The sequence below is a fragment of the Chelonoidis abingdonii genome, chromosome 1 (genome assembly GCF_003597395.2).
Source record: "Chelonoidis abingdonii isolate Lonesome George chromosome 1, CheloAbing_2.0, whole genome shotgun sequence".
NCBI classification, from domain to species: Eukaryota; Metazoa; Chordata; order Testudines; family Testudinidae; genus Chelonoidis; species Chelonoidis abingdonii.
The window spans coordinates 131,552,691-131,576,664 of record NC_133769.1 but is presented as its reverse complement, the minus strand read 5'-3'; the positions used below and the strand labels follow the sequence as shown (position 1 = coordinate 131,576,664).

Here is a 23,974-nt window from a genome sequence, read left to right as displayed (position 1 = left end):
ACGGCATGACTGGTTATCCCCAATTCTGTATTGCCTTGGTTAGAAACAGTTTATATCGTCATTTGGTCCTTTGGCATTTCAGCGCCACTTCTGTAAGGGGTCACGAGGTTGACCTCACTCTGACGTACTGGTCTTCAGGTATGCTTACCAATCGCAAGGCTCTTTCAAATTTCTCTAAGTCTCAGGGCATCACCCTGCCTGTAGTTGGAAATTTCTTGTCGTTGAACAAAACTGTCGAGGGTTAGGATTGGCTGCGTCTCAGATGCTTGCCTGTTTAAATGCGTAGGGCCTGTTTATAGCCAAGATCTCAGTTTTCCATCTCGTATGAGCTGCATTTTGGCTGCTTCTTCTTTTGGTAAGCTTCTCTTTGGCTGTTATCTTCTTTTAGGAGCGTCTTTTTCTTTTTCTCAGCTTCATCTCTGTATATTTTTTTTCAGGTCCAGCCATGTGATCTGGTCTTTGATATCTTTAGCTACTCCTCCCCTTAAGTCATACTTCGTCATCAATATTGAACTTTGGTTCATTTTTGTTATGGTGTCTGTGTTATTTGTCTGAACTGCTCTCTGTGTCTCCTGGTCTGCCTAGCAACTCTTTGTTAATTTCCTAGCAATGTGTATTAGTGTAAATTAACCAAAACAAAGCCATTGATTGACCTGTGTAGTTTTTGGGATCTTGATCGTCATGGATCTATTGTTTCACAAAGACCTTAAGTCACCTAAAGCTTCCTTGCTTAAAATGCAAGCAGCTGAGCGAAAGAGAAACGAAAAAAATTCTCTCTGCTCCTTTTAAAACCAAACGCCTTCTTCTGCTAAAAACCTGGCAGGGAAAAGAAAAATTATTTCGCTGTACGTGCTAGTTGATCGACGTATTCTCTCTTTCATAGACCTCTCTTCAAAATCTGGACCTATAGGTCAAATTGGGTGATAGCATGAACTCCAAGCTTAATTACCAGTCTTGGTACTTATCTCGCTGCACAGACAAAGAATTAACATGCCTGCCTCGCTCTGGCTCCCAATCCCTGGGGGACCCAACCAGAAGCTCGAGTCTTCCGGCAAGGGAAATGAACCCACTTCCCTCCCCTCTCTTCCACCGATTTCCTCTCTGGCTAACTGAGATCGTATGCAATTCTTTAATACAATACAAAAGCAGTCTCCTCTATTCCAAAGAGACAACCCAAATCAAAGAACAGAATATCTCTCTCTTCCCCCTCCACCAATTTCCTGGTGCTGCAAGCTTACCTGAGAGAAAAACTCAAACAAGTCTTAAAAGAAGCTTTATATATAAAAAAATAAAAAAAAAGACATCAAAATTTCTTGTATCAAGATGACATAAACACTATTGCTTATAAGAAAAAATATAATACAGTTATTCAAAAAGATATCCAATTTGAAACATTCCGCAATGCTAGCAATTAGTAATACTACCGAAACAATAAAATCATATGTTTTCCTACCTACTTACAATTTGAAAACAGAAGATTGAAATAGAACAACCTTCTCATAGCTGAGAGACAGACAAAAGACTCATATCCAAAAATTCCTCCCTGACTTTGAAAATCAGTTTCCGATGTGTCTCGGATTATGTTCTTGTTAACCCTTTACAGGTAAAAAGAAAATTACCCTTAGCTACTCTATTATACACACATTAAGATAGGTTCACTCCTGTGAGAAACCACATCACAATTCTTTTAGAATAAAGGGCCACACTTTAAAGTGTTTCTTTCGGCTTACTCCATCAGAAATATGCCTCTAAACAGGTTTCAGAGTCGCAGCCGTGTTAGTCTGTATCAGCAAAACACAAGGAGTCCTTGTTTTACCAATGAGGGGTCACTTGCTAACAAAGCTATATTATATAGTGGCTTCTGCACATGTGACAAAGGAGGAAAAATCACTTTTAGTGCTAATGAGTTCAATGTAATCAAGGTGCTGTAACGAGGCGTGTGTCCCCCTCCCAGGAGGTCGAGCCCGCCACACCTAAAGCGGGCACTGAGCAGTAGCCACCCTCAGAGGTCAGGAGGCGACCGGAGTATAAAGCGGCCCTCAGCCTCAGTTGGCCCAGCCGCTGTCGGAGCAGACCTGCCAAGGTGCTCGGACAGGGAAGCTCTGGCTGAGCCGTTGCCCTGATGGCTGGTGCTTCCCTCGCCCGCTTACAACGAGCTGCCAGAGCTTCCCCGTGCCCACTACGAGAGAGCTGCCGGAGCGCCCCGTCCTGCTACTACCCGAGGAATCCCCGACCCTTGGCCGACTTCTAAGGTACTCGGACTTACGCCAGCCCCTCGGGAGGAGCCCATGCTACTAAGATTCCCAGGACTGATACCCCAGGTCAGGTCCCAGAGGGAGATTGAAGTACCGGGCAGCTGACCAGTCAGACTGCAGTATGCCGAGCCCATGTCAGTGTGTTGCGGCCAGAAAACCCACTGACTGTCAGCAGTGATAGCTGCTACTAGGGCCCCGGGCTGGAACGCAGTGGAGTGGGAGGGCCTGCATTCCCCCTGCTACCCGTACCCGGGTGGCAGAATCCCCCTCTCCCTGGCCTAAGGAGGCCATTTAGTCTACTGGTGACTGCTCAACCCTGAGCCATGAGGGTTTGAGCTGTTGTAACTGTGTGTTTGGTGCCCTGCCCGAACCAAGGGCTGGGCCCCCTTTGACTGTGCCACTGCTCAGTCCTGCCCCAAAGGGTCCGAGCTGCCTGAACTATTGACTGCTCAGCCCTGAGCCACAGGGGTCTGAGCCTCTAACTTTGTACTCATTGCCCCGACCTATAGCAGACGGCCGGAGCCCCAAGCGACTGTGCAACACCGCTCAGCCCTGAAGCCAGGGGCTGACTCAGACGACGTGTACCGAGGCCGGTGTGGCTCCCTTCCTCCCCAGGGAGGGTCGAGCCCTGGCCATGCACCTTTACATGGCCCATTTCAAACAGTTGATAAGAAGGTGCGAGTATCAGCAGGGGCAAAATTAGTTTTTGCATCTTTTCATATGCAGTGTATTTATACCTCTCTACTATATTTTCCATTTCATGCATCTGATGAAGTGGTTTCTAGCCCACGAAAGCTTATGCCCAAATAAATTCGTTAGTCTCTAAGGTGCCACAAGGACTCCTCGTTGTTTTTGTCTCTAAACAGGACATCCTAGAATGAATGAACGGGACCAAGCTCTCAAGTCTGTTTCTTGAGAGGCTAACAGGTTTCTCAGATCTATACAGATTCAGCAAAACAATGTTTTAATGATAATATATGCTTAAAAGAAATGACACACTTGAAGTCCAATTATGACACATCCCTCCTCATCTGAAGGAGTTCGAACCAGAACCATACAGAGGTAGGAGGATATATGTTATAATCCCAACCTTCTCATTCTATGTATATAGACTACACATATACATTACTATTAATAGTCTGTAAAAACACTGAATCACAGAATACGTGAGCAAGTTATTGGTTACAAGGATGGATGCTGCATTTCTGAAATAGGCAGCAGAAAATAATTTCCTCTGCATCCATGAACATGACAGTCTCACTTCAAAGCAGACTTTTTTGCACATGGCACTTACAGTCGACATTCCACTTGATTGTCCAGCCATGGGGTCGCAGTAAATCATGGACAGCTTCCAGAACTGTCTGCAGCTTTTGTTTCTGACCAATTTCAGACTGCGTCACTTCTGCCACATTCAGTTTACGGTCAGCCAGCTTTTCTGCATACAAACAAACAAGCAAAGCAGGACTTGTTAGACAAGCATAAGGAAGAGCACAGGACTCCTGGGTTCTAATCCCTAGATCTGCCAGCTTGGACAAGTAACCCACCTGTGAAATGGGAATATTTACCTTCCAAACTTCACAGTGATGTTTTCCAGTAACTTCAGTGTTTGGTAAGACAGAGATCCTTGGCTGGTAGTATTTTTGAAGTGTTACATTATTATAATTTTCACAAGGGTACAACAAAAATTTAGCCATTGCACCTTCCTTTTTCCTCCCCTATAGTTAAATGAGTTCAACACAGTAAGGCCTTGTCTGCACAAGAAAGTTGCACCACTTTGACTAAAGCTCTGATTTTGTTAAACTGGTGCAAATGCTGTGTGGACACTCTTATTTTGGTTGAAACCTGAGTTATTTCAGTTTAGATGAAGTCAATTAAGAGTTGGCTTAAGCTAAATCTAAGGCTATGGCTACACTTGAGAGCTTACAGCAGTTCAGCTGTACTGATGCAGCTGAACCCTTGCATGCTCTCTAGTGTAGCCTAGCCACACTATGTCAATGGGAGAGCGCTCTCCATCGACTTAATTAATCCACTCGCAATGAGCGGCAGTAGTTATGTCAGTGGGAGAAGCTCCGCTCACATAGCACTGTCCTCACCGGCACTTAGGTTGGTGTAACTTGCGTCGCTCGGGGAGTGGCTTATTCTCACCCCGAGTGACATAAGTTATACCAAGTTATACCAACATAACTGACAGTGTAGACATAATCTAAGTAGGCCAACTCTTAAACCAAAATAAGCATTCACACAGAGGTTTATACTGATTTAACTAAGTTGGTTTAAAAATAGATTTAAGTCAAACTGTATAACTTTCTTATATAGACAAGGCCTAAGTTGATTGGTTGTTTTTTTTGTTTGTGTTTTTTGTTTTTGTTTGTTTGTTTGTTTTTTTACAGTGGACAAGGCACAGCAAGTTTTGGTAAAAATCAGATATTCCTAAAATTTGGGATTCTTCGATAGTTCATCTGAACTATTCCCCCAGAACCACACACTAGTGTTTCTCCTTTCCCCTTACCCCTCTCCCCATCAAGTCAATGAACTTGGAGTTGAGCTGCCTCTATCTACTTTTCCTCGAACTGGTGGGGGCGAGGCAAGGAGACCAAGTTGTCCTTCAATAGGCTGTACAGCAAAAAGTACCTCCTCTTCTCTTCCTCGGGCCAGGGGAAGAATGGCCAGCTCACTACGCTCTTGGGAGCGGAAGTCCAGCGCCTTTACTTCACTTGATACCCAGCTAGAGCATGTTTTTAGGGCGCAGGAGCCCTACATCCAACAGAAGTGAATTTTTTGTCAGACACTTCATTGTTACTGATCATCTTTTAGTGCAAAGTTAGGGACCGGGTGTACTGACAGCCCAGCAAATAGGGATTTTGCTAATCTTTCATGCTGACACTATGTATATCATGGCATCCCAGTGGCACTACTTATCATCTTGATCAAATTCTACAAAAGGAGGCACAGCCTCTAAATAAATCTGTCACCTATTGGCTAATCTGCCACTCTGGGTGGCTTCAGAATTCTCCAGATGACAAGTTTCTGATTTTCACCTGTCGTATGTCCTCTAAGGGATCTGAATTCTGTTATTAAATCTCGGAGCACCTTTCACGTGAACGAAACAATAACAATCAAGTGGTGCAAGAGGATGAAGGAACCTACTTTATGAGCCTCTTGTGCATGCAAAAGGGTGAAATGAAGGGTCAACTTTGCTCACATATTTGTAAGACCCCAAGCAAAAGAAGCCCCTCCAGCACCACATACTTCATTGCCTCTTGCTGTGTCACTAGTACAAGAAGACATTTACTCTAACAATGCAATGGCTATGGCTAAAGCAGTCAAGAAGCCTTGACTAGAGCACGAGATGGAGCCCAGTTGTGATGACTGTGGTTCTCCTGTGAAGAAAAGGAAGGGCTGCATGGCAGAAGCTCCTCCATTTTAAGTCAGGCATTCTGCTTCTTGGTGCTCTAGAGAAGTTGATTACAGAAAGCTACCTTTAATAGAAGCAATGGAGTCTGGTCAATTAGGAGACAAAAAAAATTGTAACTATTTTATATCAATCTTTGCAACAATGTTCCTCATAAAAACCAGTGTCCATATATGACATGCTGGGAAAAAGATGTGGATTGACAAATTACTCCAGAGGAATAGGGTTTGATGTGGAAAAGAGAACCAGCAACCTCAGTCTGTAGCATTAAAAAAGAAAAATTCTTTAAAATACTGTTTCATTGGCCCCAACCATACAAACACTTAGGCCAAGTCAAAAAATAGAGATTGAATGGGGGGGAAATGTTGGAGAAACTGTGGCGAACAAGGAGATTTCATGCATATATGGTGGACATGTCCAGTCATAAGAGAATATTGGGATGCAATTTGTAACCAAATAGCACAAATGGTTGGATATTTATTTCCAAATGGATCCTTTGGTAAGCCTCCTGGGGCTTCTTAGGGGAAATGGTCACACAAACATTGGCACTGGAACTAAGGGTTCTGGGGGTGCTGCCACACCCCAGGGGTTGAAGTGGTTTCCATTATGTACAGGGTTTTCAGTTTGCTTCTATGGCTCTCAGCACCCCCACTGTACAAATTGTTCCAGCACCCCTGAGGAAATGAAGAATTAATCTCTCATCTGCTAGTAGCTGCTTGGCTATTGGTAGCCTCTCACTGGAAAAAGAAAAATAGACCAACCACTGAGGCATGGTTCCAAAAAATAAATATAGAGAGAGGGGAGGCTGTGGTTATGGAAAAACTGACACACCGATTACATACCCAGAAAAGACACTTAGATATTGGGTTACTTTTTATTCAGTACTCAAAGTTCACCTGCAAAAAGAAAAAAAGCCCCTAGCACAACTATCCAATTTTTTTTTTTTAATGTTAACATTTGAGAGAGACATCTGGTCTCTTAACTATATGAGCATAGAGATTTCACTCTATTTCATAAAGTCACTAGAAACAGGTATTGTAATGATGGTCACTCTGTAACATGGTAACACCCTGTTAGATAGAAAGAGCTGGTGACTATATTCCCGGATAATGTCTCTTTACACAAAAGCTAATTGTTGTAATGTTTTTTTGTTTCTGACATTTACAAGGCAAGGATCTTTAAGCTTGTTAAAACTTCCAAAATAAATAGTTTAAAATTTATTTTAAAAGCTCTCCTCCCATTTTACTGAGCTCCTTCAAGCTGTGTTTTGAGGCGTTTTCATTGCACAATAAAGCCATTATTGTTAATCAGTGTTAAAAAGATTTTGTGAACATTTACCGGAACACTGTGGGGCTCTAAGTGTCACATGGGGGAAATTCAGCAAGCAGCATCCATAAGGGCTAATGAAATTAGCATAATTGAAACCCCTCACTCCAGCCCCTCTAGATCACTGACAACGGTCCATAGGCAGTCACTCTCAATCTGTGGGTCACAAGAACTAAGGAAACTATAAGCCTGTTTCTCTAGCATGTCTCCAATAGTCTATTACTTGAAGCTCCAAGGCTTTGTCTACACTATCACTTTTGTTGGTAAAACTTTTGTCAGTCAGGGGTGTGAAAAAACACACACTCAGGACCAACACAAAGTTTCATCAACAAAAGCGCTGGTGTGGATAGCGCTATGTCGACAGGCAAAGAGCGGCTACACGGGAGACCTTACAGAGGCACAGCTGTAGCAGTATAGCAGTGCCACTATAAAGTCTGTAGCATAAACGTTGCCTACGTCTCTCCATGAGATGCTTCTAGCTTATGAACCACTGCAATGATTCCTGCAGCATCTCCTTCGAGACGCAAAGGATTCTGGGTAGAAGCTATTAGGGGAGAATGGTTGCAAATGGAGAAGTGAAGGTGTAAGGGGGATGCCGAGTGATAGCTAGAATAACTATTTACTTAATCTACTTATTGCCTGAAGATCCTCTCTCCCCTAAACCCAAGACACGTGTAAGGGCACAGAGTGTGTACTCCACTCATGCCACATTGTACAGATTTAATTTTTGAAAGAGCATCCACTTTGACCGGAAAGATGAACCATTATAATTTATTAAATGGATTGCTCTCAGCCCAAAGACTTTCAAAACTGGACACATTAAATCTAACATTAAGCCAGTTTCACTTTGATTGACCAAGATTAGTACATGCCTCCTTACCCCCCGTTTCATCTGTCTGGGATGTTCTCCCAAGTGAGCAGAGTTTAGACATCAGCATGAATCACCCATTCCGGGGAGCAGGACTCTCGTCTATTCCAATCCCCTATCTGGTCACATGAACAGAAAGATAGGACAGGCTGATGCTGTATCTGATGGCTAAAGTGGATGGGCTGAATATTTAACTTTACCAAAGCTGCAGACAGCTAGTCTGTGGGGGGCAACTAGCCATCAAACCAGAGGGGCTGACTTCTTTGCAAAGCTCCCCTTCTGTAGCTTCAACTCACCCAAAAGTTTCTGCAGCACTTGCCCATCATAAAGGTCCTCTTCAAGCTGCTTAACGATGATTCTCTCTTCCACCAGGACATCGTTAATCCAGTCAATTAGAACCTGGGAGAATGGAGATGGGAGGCAAGTGTCTAATCACTGAAGCGAGTTACTTATATCACAAGCAGCAATCAAAGTAAGGACCAGAAACAGGTAACCCTGCATGAATAATCATCTTGTATATTTACTTCCAAACAACAGAAAGATCAAGTGGTGAAAAGACGCTAGAACTTTTTTGGGGCCCAGATCTTGCAAGAGTTCTCTCCCTCTCTAGAGCCAGTCAGTAATAGGTGATGAAAATATACAGCTCACTGTCATTTACTATTCCTTTCAGGTCCTTTTGCTCCCAAAACACAGGCTTCTACCACTTGAGCTAACTCTCTGTTATAGGCAATACATACAGTATTGGTCTTTAGAAAGATCTCTAAGCCAATCACTAGAGGGCAACAGTCACAAAGACCTGAGCATAGCAGAGCAGCTGTATATATACACACTAAACAGTATTTCACAGCTGTTTGGTCACTGGCCAGAAAGGGACGGGTGTTTTACAAAGACAATATGCTCTAGCTCCTACTATGGGCTAAATAGACTCCCTGAAAGAATAATCCCAGTCCTTTATCAACCCAAGCAAGACATGGATGAGAAGACACGTGACCAGATATCAAGTGTGAAAAATCAGGACACTTTTGGGGAGAGGGCGGGGGGGCAATAGTTGCATATATAAGACAAGGCCCCTAATACTGGGATGTCTGTATTGTGCTGTGGGTGCACTATGTAAAGTCTCATTCAGGTCACCAGGCAGACAGAGCAGTGTGGAACCAAAATTCTAGCCAGCTCGATAGTCACTCTGTACCGTGCATGACAGGTCCCATATGCTAAATTAGCTTAACTATAACATCTTGCATGTGCTAACCAAAGCAGAAAGGAGCATAAAGAATCTTTTTAAAAAGGAACAACATTAAATTTGTCAGGCCTCAGACATAATCCCCTTAAAAGTAACAGGCAAAACAGTGTCATGCCTTTGTTTAGTTGGCACCAGCATGGGGAAAATGTAATTCATCACTTGTTTTACTCCAGTTTACTATGTCAAGCTCTATATATAAAAGTACATTTTGCTAAGTAATGTAATTTTTGTAATAAGAGACCTTGCTTTCTGCTATTAAATTTTTGCTTATAAATGGAGAGGCAGTATTGCCAACCTCAAGTCTTCAAAAACTGTGAGACAGGGTGCCCAAAAATCATGAGAATGGCTAAAAAATCATAAGGTTTTAAATGTTATATATACAAAATTGTGGATTCCTTTGATTTGCTTTCTTGTTATAATCCCCATTTCCACCTTTTCTCCTCAGCCATGAGCGTTTGGATCGTACTTTGTTCTTCTATATGAAAGCTGACATATATATAATCCTGTGATGACAGGAGCTGGGATTTAAAAACAAATATTGTGAGACTTGTGACAAAAATCACAAGAGTCAGCAACACTGGGAGAAACAGGCATGTGGGGTGTGCTAATTACAAGGTGTATCTGGCTAATTTATACAAGTTAGTGAGGTTCAGCTACCTCACAGCAACAGAGAGAGATACTTTGGGCTTGTCTACATGGGGCCAGCAAAGTGCACCAGAGGGATGTAATTGGTAAAGCACACTAATGTGCTGCACTCTAACTGCCCCATGTAGACACTGCTGGCACGCTGTAAAACAGGGGTGGGCAAACTTTATGGCCCGAAGGCCACACCAGGGAATAGAAAATGTATGGTGGGCCATGAATGCTCACAGAATTGGGGTTGGGGTGTTGGAGAGGGTGTGGGCTCTGGGGTGGGACTGGGGATGGGGAGTTTGGGGTGTAGGCAGGTGCTCTGGGCTGGGACCGAGGGGTTCGGATGGCAGATGGGGGATCACGGCTGCAGCAGGGATGCGGGAAAGGGTGCAGGTTCTGCCTGGAGGTGAGGGCTCTGGGGTGAGGCTAGGGATGAGAGGTTTGGGGTGCAGGAGGGTGATCCAGTCTGGGATCAAGGGGTTTGGAGAGCGGGAGGAGGATCAGGGCTGAGGCAGGGGGTTGGGGCATGGGGGGAGGCTCAAAGGGTGCAGGCTCTGAGTGGTGCTTACTTCAAGTGGCTCCCGGAACCAGCGGCACGTCCCTCTCCAGCTCCTACGTGGAGGTATGGCCAGGTAGCTCTGCATGCTGCCCTGTCCGCAAGCACTGCCCCTGCAGCTCCCATTAGAGCGTGTAAGAGCTGGAGCAGGGTCAGGGCACGGCTTCTGGTAGCTGCATAGTGTGGTCCTGACCCTGCCCCCTGGCCGGAGGGGGCAAGCCGCTTCATGCGGCTCATGGGCCTGTTTAAAACAGCTCACGGGTCGGATCCGGCCCGTGGGCCGTAGTTTGCCCACCCCTGCTCTAAAAGGTACCTAGCTTGTGTTAACACAAAATAGGTACCTTTTAGGGTGTGCCAGCAGGACCTACATGGGCCTGTTAAAATGCACCACATTAGAATGCTTAAAAAAAAAAAATCAATCACACCCTTCTAGGGCGCTTTGCCAGTGCCATGTAGACAAGTTCTTAATATTCATAAATTGCTTTGAGATCCTTACACACATGCACCTCTAACGTGATTCTTAAATGTCTCCATGATACTGTAGAAATGAACAGAACTACTAAAATCAGGGCCGGGGGCGGGGGGGACAGCACAATTTTTCACAAGTTTCAGCTGGACAACATAGTGAGCCCTTGACTGAGGGTGAACTGGGATAGGTTTGTGGGTATGAACATCACATCTGCTCTTTGCTTTAAGTTGCCTGGAAGCAAAAGAAACTCGGTAATAAAAAGAATGCTCTACAAGTTTTTTGTTTTTGTTTTTTAATTAAAAATGTTTTGAACAGATTTCCATGAGGCAATAGCAGCAGCTCTTTAATGCTATGCAGGATATAAGCACACAACTAAAGCGACTCACGTGTAATGTATTTTTCAATGGGGGATGGGGGCAAGAGGGAGACAGAGTTTAAAGGCATCTGATGACTAAGTGCCCGGCAATAGTTTAGACATTGCACCTCAGTGAGTTCATAAAGAAGCTACATGTATCTGCTTCGTCATTCACTTCAGCCAAGCAAACATCACTTCCTCAGCATATACAATAAAGTACCCATCCTCTCCTTCTTTGTGTACCTTATGTCAGAGCCCTTCAGTGATCTCTTCTCAGGCCATGTCTTGATAGGGGCACCGACCCCTCTGTTCTTCTCCTCGACATTTAGACTGAGATTTTTGAAAGAGCCTAAGGGAGTTAGGCACTCACATCCTCTCATATTTCAATGTGAACTAGGTGCCCTACTCCCTTACACTCCTGTGACAATCCCAGCCATTGTCAGCTGGCCAAAGATTACACCCAGAGTAAGTGGGGGTGCAACCTGCATAGAACAGTTTGGAAGGCATTACTCAATAGGGCAGAACAGCCCTTGCAGACTAGGTCAGGGAACTCCAACCTACTAACTTATAGCCCCCTTCTGCGGGAAGCAGGGCAGTGCAGACTCATTGGTAAGGGAGAGAATGAGGTTACAGTATTTTTTTTAGGGTAGGAAGGGACCATTACCGTGAAAGGAAGAGAAGAAGGAAATGTGGGTTGGGGTGGGAGAGGAAGACAGGCCTCCTTTAGCATTACAGACTGTACCCTAACTCCAGTAAAAAACAACTCCCAATTAAGTAGACACAGTCTTGTCTGAGATGGTAAAACAGAGATATTGCAGCCTCTTCCTGAACTACACCACCTTGATAACTGTTGGACAGGAATAGAAAATGTTTAGCAAGAAAGAAGCTATAAAGAAACACACAATTAGCATCGTTCCTTTAAAAGAAGAGGGCCAGATTTTTTTTTTTTTTTTTGAAGAGCACTGAAGTGGTTAGAGTTTCAAATTAGCAAAAGTTCTCAGCCCACAGCAGCTTCCATTGAGAACAATGGCAGTTTGAGTGTTAAGTTCTTGAAAAATTGGCCCAAAGACTGTGACTGAAGTTACTCCATCATCTTTCTAGTATCACAATAGTGACAGAGAAGAGATTGAGAGAGAGAGAGAGAGAGAGAGAGAGAGACCATGGGTAAACAGATTTCAAAAGGATCCATGTGAATTAGGAGCCTCAAGTGCCATTTTCAAAATAGGAACCTAAATCTCACTGACTTCCCAAGTCACTTAAGTATTTTGGAAAATGCTACCCTATGTAAGGAGTTAAAGTTACAGCACTCACAGTTTAAATTTAGAATAAAAAAGACCTCTTGGCAAAAGCACATGAAGGAGAGAGAAATAAAACAAGGACTAGCTGTCCAGTTTCTAAAAAAATTAATACAATGGCTACATTTGAAAAGGGGGGAAGCAAAAAATGTTAAAAACTTATTTAATATGCAGCTCACAATACCAGCCCTCCTAGAGAAAATGAATTTGTAATTAAAAATAATCTATCCAAACCATTTTGAAAAAGCCCTCAGAGACTGACAAGAGCTGCAGTTTTCAAAAACCAAAGTTAGCCAGACTGCCTCTTGATTTCCTGATTGCAAAAGCTTGTGTCTTGCTGAGGAAACCTGAAAAAATGCTCTCTGCATTGGATCTTTTTAACTTTTTCAAGGGGAGAAACAGTCTCATTTGGTTTTATTTAAAATTTACAACAGAGATAGATTTTTTTCTGATTCATTTCCCACAGAAGCTTAACTCTTCATGTCTTTCAAGTCTCCCATTTACACAAAGACAGAGGCACAATCTAGCCAATTAGCTGCAATAACTGACTGTTTAAGCAGCTCAATATAGATTCAGACACAGCAAAGCACTTAAGCCTGTACTTAACTGAGCATGTGATTAGTCCCACTGGAGTCACTGGGAATATTTGTGTGCTCAAAGTTTTGTGCATGCTTAAGTGTTTTGCGGGATCAGGGTCTTAAATTCCTAAAAGTGGAATTTCTCTCAGTTGTTCTACAGTATTTGGCTAGTAGCAGTTTTAAAACTGCAGTAAAATCAACTCTTCTCCCCACCAACACCTCACCTGCTGCCTCATACAGATGTTGACATGTAAAAATCCCCAACTGTATTAGATCCCCAGGCACATACATGCATAATAAATTGCATAAACATGCCAGTGGTGCTTTAAATTTTGACACATATATTTATTAAACCACTTTTAGGACAAACTCTTATGTCAGATTTAATGAGCCGTGTTTTATTGTGAAGTGCTGGGCTGAAAATTGAAATTGCCACCAGGTAGAACCCAGAAGTAAAATGGTGCGAATATCCTACAAGGAAAAAAAAAAAAACTGGTCTGCCTGGCTGACTGGTATTATACACAGGTAAGCTCATTTTTTGCCTCAAACTTCACCAGTCCCATAAAGTGCTTTATTAGAAAGGCTGCCTGCCCCAGAACACATTGAAACTTGTTCAGAGCAAACCTGCAGAGATCAAGGACAAAGAGCCCTAGGTCACCGCCGCGGCAAATAAAGAACACAAAATAAAAACAAAGCAAGTACATAAGAGCATCTGGCACAATGGGAAAGCAGGAAGCCGAGCAACCAAACAGAGCAAAGAAAGCCAACTCCAAGCAAAAAGATCATTAAAACAAGAGTTGGAAGAGCCCCCTGCAAGAATGTGAAAGCAGGCAGAAAACAAGATAGCTCAGCTCATTATGTGGTTGAGTGTGGAAACTGCTGGTGTAAGTCATTCAGGTCTACAAGTCTTTTGGCTAAACCTTCAATGTGGGCTGTTTCTGGACAGATTTTTTTTTATTTTTAAGACTGAACATGTAGCTTTTTTTTAACAAAACTTGCACCGGTTAGTCCCTATTGGGTTCCGGGTGCACCGGTTAGTCACATGGTAGGCAAAACTCACAAACCTATGCTCAAAGTTCACAGCTCAATGGTTTCATTTAAAGTTTTGTCTTTATCATATCTGACACAAACTATGCATTTAATCTTGAAGCAGTGAAAACTAACTGAAAATGTTTGTTGAACACAGGGATTGACCAAGTAGCATTGCTTGGAGCACAGTTCCATTTAGGAGACTGTTCAAGAGCTAAAACATCTTGCAACATCAGTTGATTTTACAAGGTTTCTGTCAAAAATTGCTTGCAAGATTTGGTTGCTGTCGAATCTGAACCTGAAAGATTCTTTGAACCTGCAAGCTCTCTTTGCAAGATTTTGATCCTAAATGGAAGAAACCTTGTAAGATCAGCTGATTGTAACTAGGGTGACCAGATGTCCTGATTTTATAGGGACAGTCCTGATCTTTGGGGCTTTGTCTTATATAGGCACCTATCACTCCCCAATCTTTGTCCTGATTTTTCACGCTTGCTATCTAGTCACCCTAATTGTGACAGATGAGAGACCTGGGAAGTGTAAGGAGTTCAAACTCCTTCAAATATGCCAGACAGGCATGGACTTTTGAGACAATAAGTGCGGAATCCACAAGGAGCGATTAATGCAAATTATGCAACCCTGGTTGCGCAAAAACCCAGCCTGTTGAAGCTACACCCTGAGGAAAAGGCCATTGACTGATTGACCATTGACCTGTTCCTGGAGATTGGCGATCAAAGGCACAAGAGCTGTATAAAGAAACAGCTGAAGTGACCAGTCGGTATCAGTTGGTGTCTGGTTCCCGATTTAAAAACTGACATGAACTTGTAACACAGGGGGCAGTCAGTTGTGGAGTTTGAAAGACTGACGCCTGCCAGAGCCTTATGTTGGGGTTGGGGTAACCTCTTGTAAGCATTTAGCATGTATGTAGATTCTTTTATTGTTTTTATATGTTTTATCTGTAATGCTTTTGCCCTAAGAATAAATGCAGCTTTGTGAAGGCTGGTTGGTAAACCGGTACACAGTGTTATAATCTCTGGAGAAAAAAGTCAATGACAGGTTCTGTACCCTGCTCAGACCTGTTGGGAAACCCACAGGAAGGTGCAGAGGGACTGCAAGCCTAAACCTCCCTGTCTAAAGGGAGAGAGGCCAGTTCTCCGCCCCAAGAGAGAGGCAAGTGCTGGGAAGTCTAAACCTTAAGTGGATGCCATCAAGGAGGGAGCTCAAAGGTGCAGTTAATCCTGAAACTGTGACATGGATGTTGCAAGATTTCCCTCAGCTAGAATGGGGAAAATCCTAAGAGAATAGGTGTTTACATGAGATTTTGGATAGTTTTCAAAAGTGCTAATTGATTTAGGAGCCTAAATCCAAATCCCATTGACTTTCAATGAGATATAGGCTTCTAGGTCAGTTAAGAATTGTAATACTGAGTAGTGAAATGCCTAAATCCTTTAAAAATCTGGGTCTTAGACACTTTTGGAAATTACACTCTTTGGCTGTATCTGGACCAGAACCAAAAATTAGGCCCCTTCCAGTTTTGGATCCAACCAACAACAGAACACAGATATGAGAGTTCAAGAGGATTCAAATCTGCATTACTCTCAAGATCACAATATTTGAAGTTATTCAGTAGAACTGGAATAGCTTACAAATATCCCTGACTACTCATTAGAATTATTTAAATGGATTGGTTTCAACTATGTTCACATCGCTTAGGTGTTTACTCTAACAATTTAAAGGTAGGAATGTTCACCAAAACAGAGAATCTTAAAGCAATGATTCGGGATATTAACGGGAAACAAATTTTAAATATGTAAACAAGAACATGCATATTGGAAACCTGATAAGGGCTTGTTCTACATGGCCCCAGAGTTCAGTTTACAGGGGCATAAACTGAAGTGCACACCAAAGTGATGTGCTGTAACTGCCCCATGTGGACACTGCTGGTGCAAACTAAAAGGTACCTAGTTTGCATTAATTTATCTCCACCTGGGGCATTTACAATGCAGCACTTTGGTGTGCATTGCAGTTCACATCCTGATAATCCAAAATGCAGGGTCCTGTAGACAAGCCCTAAGAATTATGACATGCTTATCTAATCAGAGAAGAGCAACATACCAAGCAACCCAAGTGACCAATCAAAAGTAACCATCAAATCTGAATTCCAAATACTCACATAAAATTGTTTGCAAATAAGCCACAGACCAAGAACAAATGAGTTTGAGAAAAGTTTAAGGTGGTCACCCACAGTCAGGACTGGCTCTAGGTTTTTTGCCACTCCAAGCAAAAAAAATTTTGGCTGCCCCCCACCCCAGCCCTGGGCTTTCACCTCCCACCACCACCAGTGCCCTCCTTTACCCACATCCCCTGCCGCCCCAGCCCTGGGCTCCCCCCCACCAGTGCTGACTCCGCCTGCTCCTCCCTTGCCTCCAGCCATTCCGGCAACGAAGCTCCCAGGCCGTGCCTCAGCCGAGGGTCCCTCCAGCCAGGGCTCCCACCTCCAGAACCGGCCAGGCCCCATGAGGGCAGAGTTGGGGGACCATCCCAGCAGGGGGATGAGGAGCCGGGGCAGGGTAGCCCAGAGGGAGTCGAGCCCAGGAGAGTGGGACGCAGGCCCCGCACGGCAGCGCCTCACCCTTTATGGCCCCACTGCTGCTTCTGACCGCCTTGCCGCAGTCCCTGGGCAGCTCGGACTGCTTCGCCCAGCCCTGGCTGCAGCACTGGGGGGCAGCCACCCTGTGGCACCTGCAGGCGGCTCCCTGTGCTCCGCAGGGCGGCCCCCAGCCTAAGTGTCCCCTGCTCGGAGTCTGCTCGGCCCAGCCGCAAGGTGCGGGCGCTGCTCCTCCGCAGCGTGAACCGCAGTGGCCACAGGGCACCCCTCACATACGACGCGCTGCTGCTACTAGGGCCGACTCTAAGCTTTTGTTACCAGAAGAAAAAAAATGGCTGGAATGCCGCCCCTGAAAATGTGCCGCCCCAAAAACATGCTTGGTTTGCAGGTGCCTAGAGCTGGCCCTGCCCACAGCAAAAAAGTCCCAAAATTCCTGGATAAGCTATTTACTATGAACTATTGTCTCAGTTCTTATGTTTTGATCTGAGCTTCCAGCTTTGGCCCATCTAGTAAATTTCACACAACTCTAATCAGAGCCTACTGTTCTACCAAAACCAGAACTGTAATTTGCTACACACAGCTGTGAATGAAGTGGAAAACAAGAACTGATGGCCACTGATGGGATTTATTTGATTATCTAGTTGTTCTTTGCAGCTTGACTTCCTACTGACCAATTGTGCCAGACTATTTTTAAAATATATAATTATACTAAACATCACTTTTTTCTTTTTTAAGCCCACCTCTAGCTTGTGCTCATTTTCAGTTCTGTAAGAGCATTCAAAGCATCTATTATCATGTCCTCCATACAGCAGCCATTCAGTATAAGAGATTTACTATGCTTGCTGGGATGAAAAGTTATTTTCCCTTTTGTTCTTTCTGCATTACAGTGGGATTCTACAGTCTGTCTCCCCCAGAGCTAGGACAGTTATGTTTTAATCACTTCCAAATGCACACAAAAGCCTGCGGTGCTTAATCCACTACGGATACAATTCTTATTGCAGCAGGAAAGAAGAGATTAAACAATCTTTTTCTGTGGAGCCAAAAGGTATTAAACAATATGTCACCGTTAGATTCCCTGGTTCATTTTCCCAGGGGCTTCCCTGCCCTGACACTGCTTTTCACAACACTGATTTGTGAGTGTGTATGTGAGTGCAGTGGGAACAATTAAGAAGGGGGATTAAAATACAGTAGATGTATCCACTTTTTAGAGAGGAGAAAGAACTCATGAAAAGGTTTAGAATAAAAATTAAAGCTATCAAAGTAACTATTCAGTTTTCCCCTCTTTATTTAATGGTGATCTTAGATTGTAAACTCTGTGGAGCACAGACTGTCTTGTTTTGGGTTTGTGCAGCACCTAGCACAATGAGGTCCTGGTCCCCAATTAGGGTTCTTAGGTGCTACCACAACTCAGATAATAAGAAACAATAGTAACAGACAGCTTAATGACCCATTAAAAGAATACAGAGCAAACAGAAGATCAACCCGTCACACTTTCATTAGGGCATTCAGGTACAATCACAGCATAATTCAATCTCCTCTCTGCCTCACAGTCTCACACCAGGTTAGCCCTCAAATTCCTTTCCAATTATGCCATTGTACAAACTCCTGCCTTCAATTATGCTTGTGAATGGTTAACCAATATTTACATTTATATATGGCTCTCCTCTTGGAGTAGCCTCCCAAGAAAAAATACAAGGCTCTTTTGGGATGGTCCAGAGGAGACAGCCCCTAGGGGCTTCCAGGACATAGGGATCAGTTCTCCATTGCCCTGAATGTTGTACAATCATGTGCAACTGTACCAAGTGGGAGTAAAATATTACCAGTCTGATTTGTAAGCAACTGTGCTGAGTAATGGTGAACCAGGCCCCAATCCTGCAATGAAATCCATGCATAGAGACCCTTGTGCCTATGAGGAGCACATTATAGTATCAAGGCTCAAGTCATCATCCTCTCTCTAGTCAGATTTTGAGGGGAAGAGAACCTTGCTAATTTGTATTAATGACTCAAAAGATTCACACCTGCCCACAGCATAAGGGCTCCAAGTCTCACTAAATTCAATAGCAAAGCTCCCATTGATCTCACCAGGCACTAACAAGATTTTAAATCAAGTCTACTACATTTCAGAGTGTGCTTGGTTCACTTATTCTGACTGCACTGGTTCAGTTTTGATTATTCATAGGAAAGCCATGAACACTCTGCAGTACAGCTTGGAAAAGCGGCATGAGACCACTAGGGTTTTTGCAAGCACTGTTGGGTTTGAGGATTAACACAGTGAGAATGAGTGAGATTTTACTGGGTTTTAGCCCACAACATATTCAAGGGGAATAGCATCATGTGTACTTGCACACAGCTCCTCTCTAAAGCTGGATTTGCAGCTGGACAGGAAGCTGGCTTTATGTTCCTAAAGCAATGCCCTGCCATTGCTGTGCTGATAATACAACGATGGGTGTGTTTGTTGTAAGCACATACGTAGGCTGCTGTGGTATTTCTTTGAAGCGTGCATTCACTCCAGTGATGTACCAAGTAAAGATACCCTAACAAGAACGTATCAAAGCACACGTCCTTTCCTCCTTCATGGGATTACATAATCCAGATTTTTCTGACCCATCTAAGCATTATTGCACTGTGGTTTCTATCCAAAGCAATACAAATCAAAAGCATCGCACACAGAGAGGCAAGTACAGGAAATATAGTAAGACAGTAGTATGAGCATGAGAGCTTCTGGGAAGACAGGATGCATTAGGGTAGGGGTTCTCAACCTTTTTCTTTCAGAGGCCACCACCAACATGCTATAAAAACTTCACTGCCCACCTATGCCACAATAAGTGGTTTTCTGCATATAAATGCCAGGGCGGCATTAGGGGGTAGCAAGCATGGCAATTGCCTGGGTCCCCATGCCACTGGGGTCTTGGCGAAGCTATATTGCTCAGGCTTCAGCCCCGGATGGTGGGACTCAGAGCCCCAGGCTTCAGCCCAAGCTTTGGGTTTCTGACCTGGGACCCAGCAAGTCTAACACTGGCTCTGCTTCGCAGCCCCCTGAAACCTGGTCGCAGTGCCCCCAGATCCCTGGTTGAGAACCAGTTCATTAGGGTACAGACCTGCCAATGCTTCTCTCTCTGCTCCATCCTTCACTCAGTTAACCTCAACACCCTAACCCTTAAAAACTCACCTTTCTAAATGCTACCCACTCTGGGTTAGACTCCTCCACCTCACAAAGAGCATGAGTAAATGAGCATTGTGTGGGGAACTGGGGCTGAAGTGGGATGGAATTTACAACTGTTATAGGACAGGCTGTGGGGCAATACTACAGATTCTGAGCTGGAATAACAGCTGCTGGCACTCCACACACATAGTGCAGATGCTCCCAGCTACTGGATACATGACAATCACAGATCCAGTCCCTCCCCTAGCACACAAGTAGATCAGACGCTTCTGTTCTCCCTGTCTCATAACACAAAAGCAGAGACATTCAATGAAATTGAACGGAGGAAAATTCAAGACCAGCAAAAAAAAAAAAAAAAAATTCACACAACACATAATTATACTGTGGAACTCATTGCCACAGGAGGTTGTTGAGGCCAAGAATTTAGTAAGAATTCAAAAAGGGATTAGATATTTATATAGATACCAAGAATATCCAGAGTGAGCATATAAACAACAAAATAGAATGGAAGGGATGTTAAACCTCAAGCTTTAGGGCTTAAGCGTAAACCAATCTCTAGCTTTAAGAGATCTGAATGAGACACCTAATGTGGGGGGCAGATTATGCCACATCCGCCTACTGTGGGGTTCTTGCATCTTCCTCTGAAACATCTGGCTCTAGTCATCATAGAGAACAGCATGCTGGACTAGATGGACCTCAGGTCTGCTCATTATGGCAATGCCTATAATCCTATACTCTCAATGCTCCTCTCCACTTGGACCTAGACTGGAGCCCACTCCCCCAGTGTGCAAATATGAAGACCACCCTGCACAACCATTTCACCTGCCCCCTTCCTGGAACAGGGGTACTGCTAGGGCTCCACAACGCAGAGCATGGGCCCTCCTCCACCATGGCAGAATTTCACACACAGCGAAAAATCCCATTCCTCCTTTACTGATCATTTCATCCATCTGCGCTCCCTTCCTGTAACCCAAACTCACTCCTACCAAAACGGTTTCCCCTGCTATCACAGTGACAGGGAGCCCCCACTCTCACGTGATAAGGAATAGCACTGTGATCATTGCTAGATTCAAGCTAAACTCTGCTTCACTTCAGTATTTAAAGGGATGAAACTGTAGCCTTCATCTCCCTCCCCCCCCCCCCAAGTATCCTCAGGCTCTCAGATATCTGCTAACCTCTTCTTATATCTTCTCTGCTGTGGGCCTTACTTCCTAACACTTCTACGTGACCTCAATATCCAGGACAGTTCATGAATTATCATCTCTTTGCATAGATGTATTCTCAGTAACAAACCTTTGGTTTGTAAAAGATTACATGTAGCAATCTAAAGATTTTTTCATGAAAGAAAAACAAGACAAGTATTTACTTCCTACCTTGATTAGTTCTTTGAACTTGGAGTCTTCTTTGGAGTTGGGATCAATCATGGTACGTTCCTCATTTTCCTCTGGCCATTGAGAAGGGAAATGTCTAGTTAGAGCCATGACATGAACACACTGTCGAGGATATTACAGGAGCTATTATTTATAAAGCTGGCTGGAAGTTGATTAAGAAATGGCAAAATCCAGTCATCACACTAGTGAGGGAACATCAAGTGATCAAAGCATGGGGAATTCTTTAGAGATAAACTGAAGGATTACACAGTACTAACTTCCCTAAAATAAGATTCAACTGGCCTTCATCAGGTCACGCAGCATAGTGTGTGTCAGGCTGCAACATCTAGTCTCCTGTATCATGTAGGCTCCTTGGGGTAGGTCTGTGTCTTTTTCCAGACATACCAGAGCACATTAGTGGCACCCAGCTAACAATGATGATCATTTTATCCTTTCATCAGTTATTTAATTTTCCTTTTAAGCTACATCATCAGACTGCAGCATCCTAAAGAACTCAGTAAACTCACTGCATTATGCTCCCTGTAACAGGGGTGACATGGGATTATGGGTCATACTCCTTGTGATGCTGCACTCCATATGATGTTATGAAAATATGCTAATGAGTGTGACTATAATGTAACTGGAATATGCTTCATGCAAAAGTTCTCTTGTAAGGTACCATTACAAAGCTTATAATTTACTGAGTGTGAACATCCTATTTGTATAAATGTATCACTCTAGTATCTGAAACTAAAAATATGAAATATAACTCTGAAGTCCTATTGTAATTATGCAAAATGTGGGCCATCAATGGTGGTTTGAAATCTTGATGGCTCCCATTAACCAGTACAATTGGTTGCAAATGCCTCTGTTTACTTGTAAGTCTTCTTGTATGTGTGTGTGCTGGCAAGTGGGTAATGAAGTCTTACAGTGTGATCATGTCACTTGAACTGGAATCCATCTTTAACCTGGTGTTTTTCCATTTAGAAGGAGGAGTGGGAACCCAGAAAAGGACAAAGGATTCGCACCTTGTGCAAAAGATACATAAGGAAGTGCAACAGAATAAAGGGGGCGGCAGTCATGAGAAATCCCCTAGCTACCACCTGACCTGGAACAAGGGCTGTACCAGGGGAAAGGATTGGGCCCAGACTAAGAAGGCATCCAGTCTGTGATAGAAGCATATTGAAATATCTCTGAGGGTGAGATTTTAGCTGTATTCAGTTTTCTTCTGTATTAGGCTTAGACGTGCATGTTTTATATTATTTTGCTTGGTAATTCACTTTGTTCTGTCTGTTATTGCTTGGAATCACTTAAATCTTACTTTTTGTATTTAATAAAATCACTTTTTACCTATTAATTAACCCAGAGTATTAATAGCGGGGGGGGGGCAAACAGCTGTGCATATCCCTCTATCAGTGTTATAGAGGGTGAACAATTTATGAGTTTACCCTGTATATGCTTTATACAGGGTAAAACGGATTTATTTGGGGTTTGGACCCCATTGGGAGCTGGGTATCTGAGTGCTGGAGACAGGAGCAATTCTTAAGCTGTTTTCAGTTAAGCCTGCAGCTTGTGGGGAACGTGGTTCAGACTTGGACCTATGTTTGCAGCAGGCAAGTGTGCCTGGCTCAAACAAGAAAAGGTACTGAAGTCTCAAGCTGCCAGGGAAAACAGGCTTAGAGGTAGTCTGGGCACATCAGTTGGCAGTCCCAAGGGGGGGTTCTGTGACCCAGCCCGTCACACTCCTTTCTCCTGCTCCCTGCCTTTTCAAATCCCACTGTAAAATTTGCTAGCTAGCAAGGACTGCGCTTACTCTGCTGCAACTGCACATAATGCTGAGTCAACACCAGTAGCCATACCAAGAGTGAAACTGACAAGGATTTAGGTCAAATTCAGTTGTGCCTGGAGGAAAGTGCCCAGAGCAAGTCTAGCAGAGGTGCGATCTGCTCCATTGCGGTGGAGCTGAAGAGTGGAAAGAAGAGAAATATTTTCTCCTTCTACCTCTAAGGAGCAGCCAGACAAACACAATTTGGGAGGGAGGGGAGAAGGAGAAGGGAAAAGACACAGAAAGGAGCAGGAAATGGAACAGGGACACAGAACAGGAAGTGGAGTGGGATAAGTGGAAGGGAACAAGGAGGACATACAAATGGGAAGTGGAGTGGGGTGGGACAGTTAGAAGGCATCGAGGAATTAGCTGGGTGCATCAGAACTGGGGACCCAGCTTAGTTCCTCAGTGTTAGCAGCAGCTAGGAGTACTGTAGCTAAAGCCCTTGGCAAGGAAGTGTAGGGACTGTCTTTCTATACAGTTTCTTGGGCCAACCGAAAGAACCATGCCAACAGGCTCTGGGGGAAGACCTATCTAGCTCTTCTCAGCTTCAGTATGGTCTCCATAACACATGGGTGAAGGGAGGGAAGGAGAAGAGGGGAGACAGATAAAACAAGGAAGAGGAAAGAAGAGGGGGGGTGAAAGACAAAAAGTCCAAAGGAAGGGAGGAGACAAAGGAACAGAAGAGGGAGGAGTAAAGATTAATTTTAGAAGGATGATTGCATTTGAGGTTTTGCCCGCTGAGCCAACACTTTGTTGGACTGGTAACAAATACACTCAAACAAAGGCTCCCCCTATGTTTTTCCCCACCACAATTGAACGCATCTGTAGGTGCACACAGCATTCTACCCTAGACGCGAATATTAAGGAGCAATGTTGTTACAGTCTGTTAAATTCTGGTGCTCAATTTCAGCTAGCAAACTAAGCCTTCCCCACCTTTCCTTACTGTAATCTCCTTTGTTGCTGAAATGACAGTTGTGATTTAGTTTAGAACA

At 43.8% G+C, this 23,974-nt stretch overlaps 1 protein-coding gene across 5 annotated transcripts in view; it reads right to left on the bottom strand.

Moving 5' to 3' along the window:
• The window catches only part of PARVB (parvin beta), a 121,170-nt gene that overhangs the window by 43,641 nt on the left and 53,555 nt on the right, over positions 1–23,974 (bottom strand). For all 5 annotated transcript variants that reach the window (XM_032781979.2, XM_032781983.2, XM_032781982.2 and 2 more), the window contains exons 3-5: positions 21,158–21,228; positions 8,158–8,260; positions 3,550–3,690 (exon numbers count right to left, since the gene is read on the bottom strand). In XM_032781979.2, the coding sequence (XP_032637870.1) occupies positions 3,550–3,690; positions 8,158–8,260; positions 21,158–21,228 (315 nt within the window). The remainder of the gene's footprint in view (positions 1–3,549; positions 3,691–8,157; positions 8,261–21,157; positions 21,229–23,974) is intronic.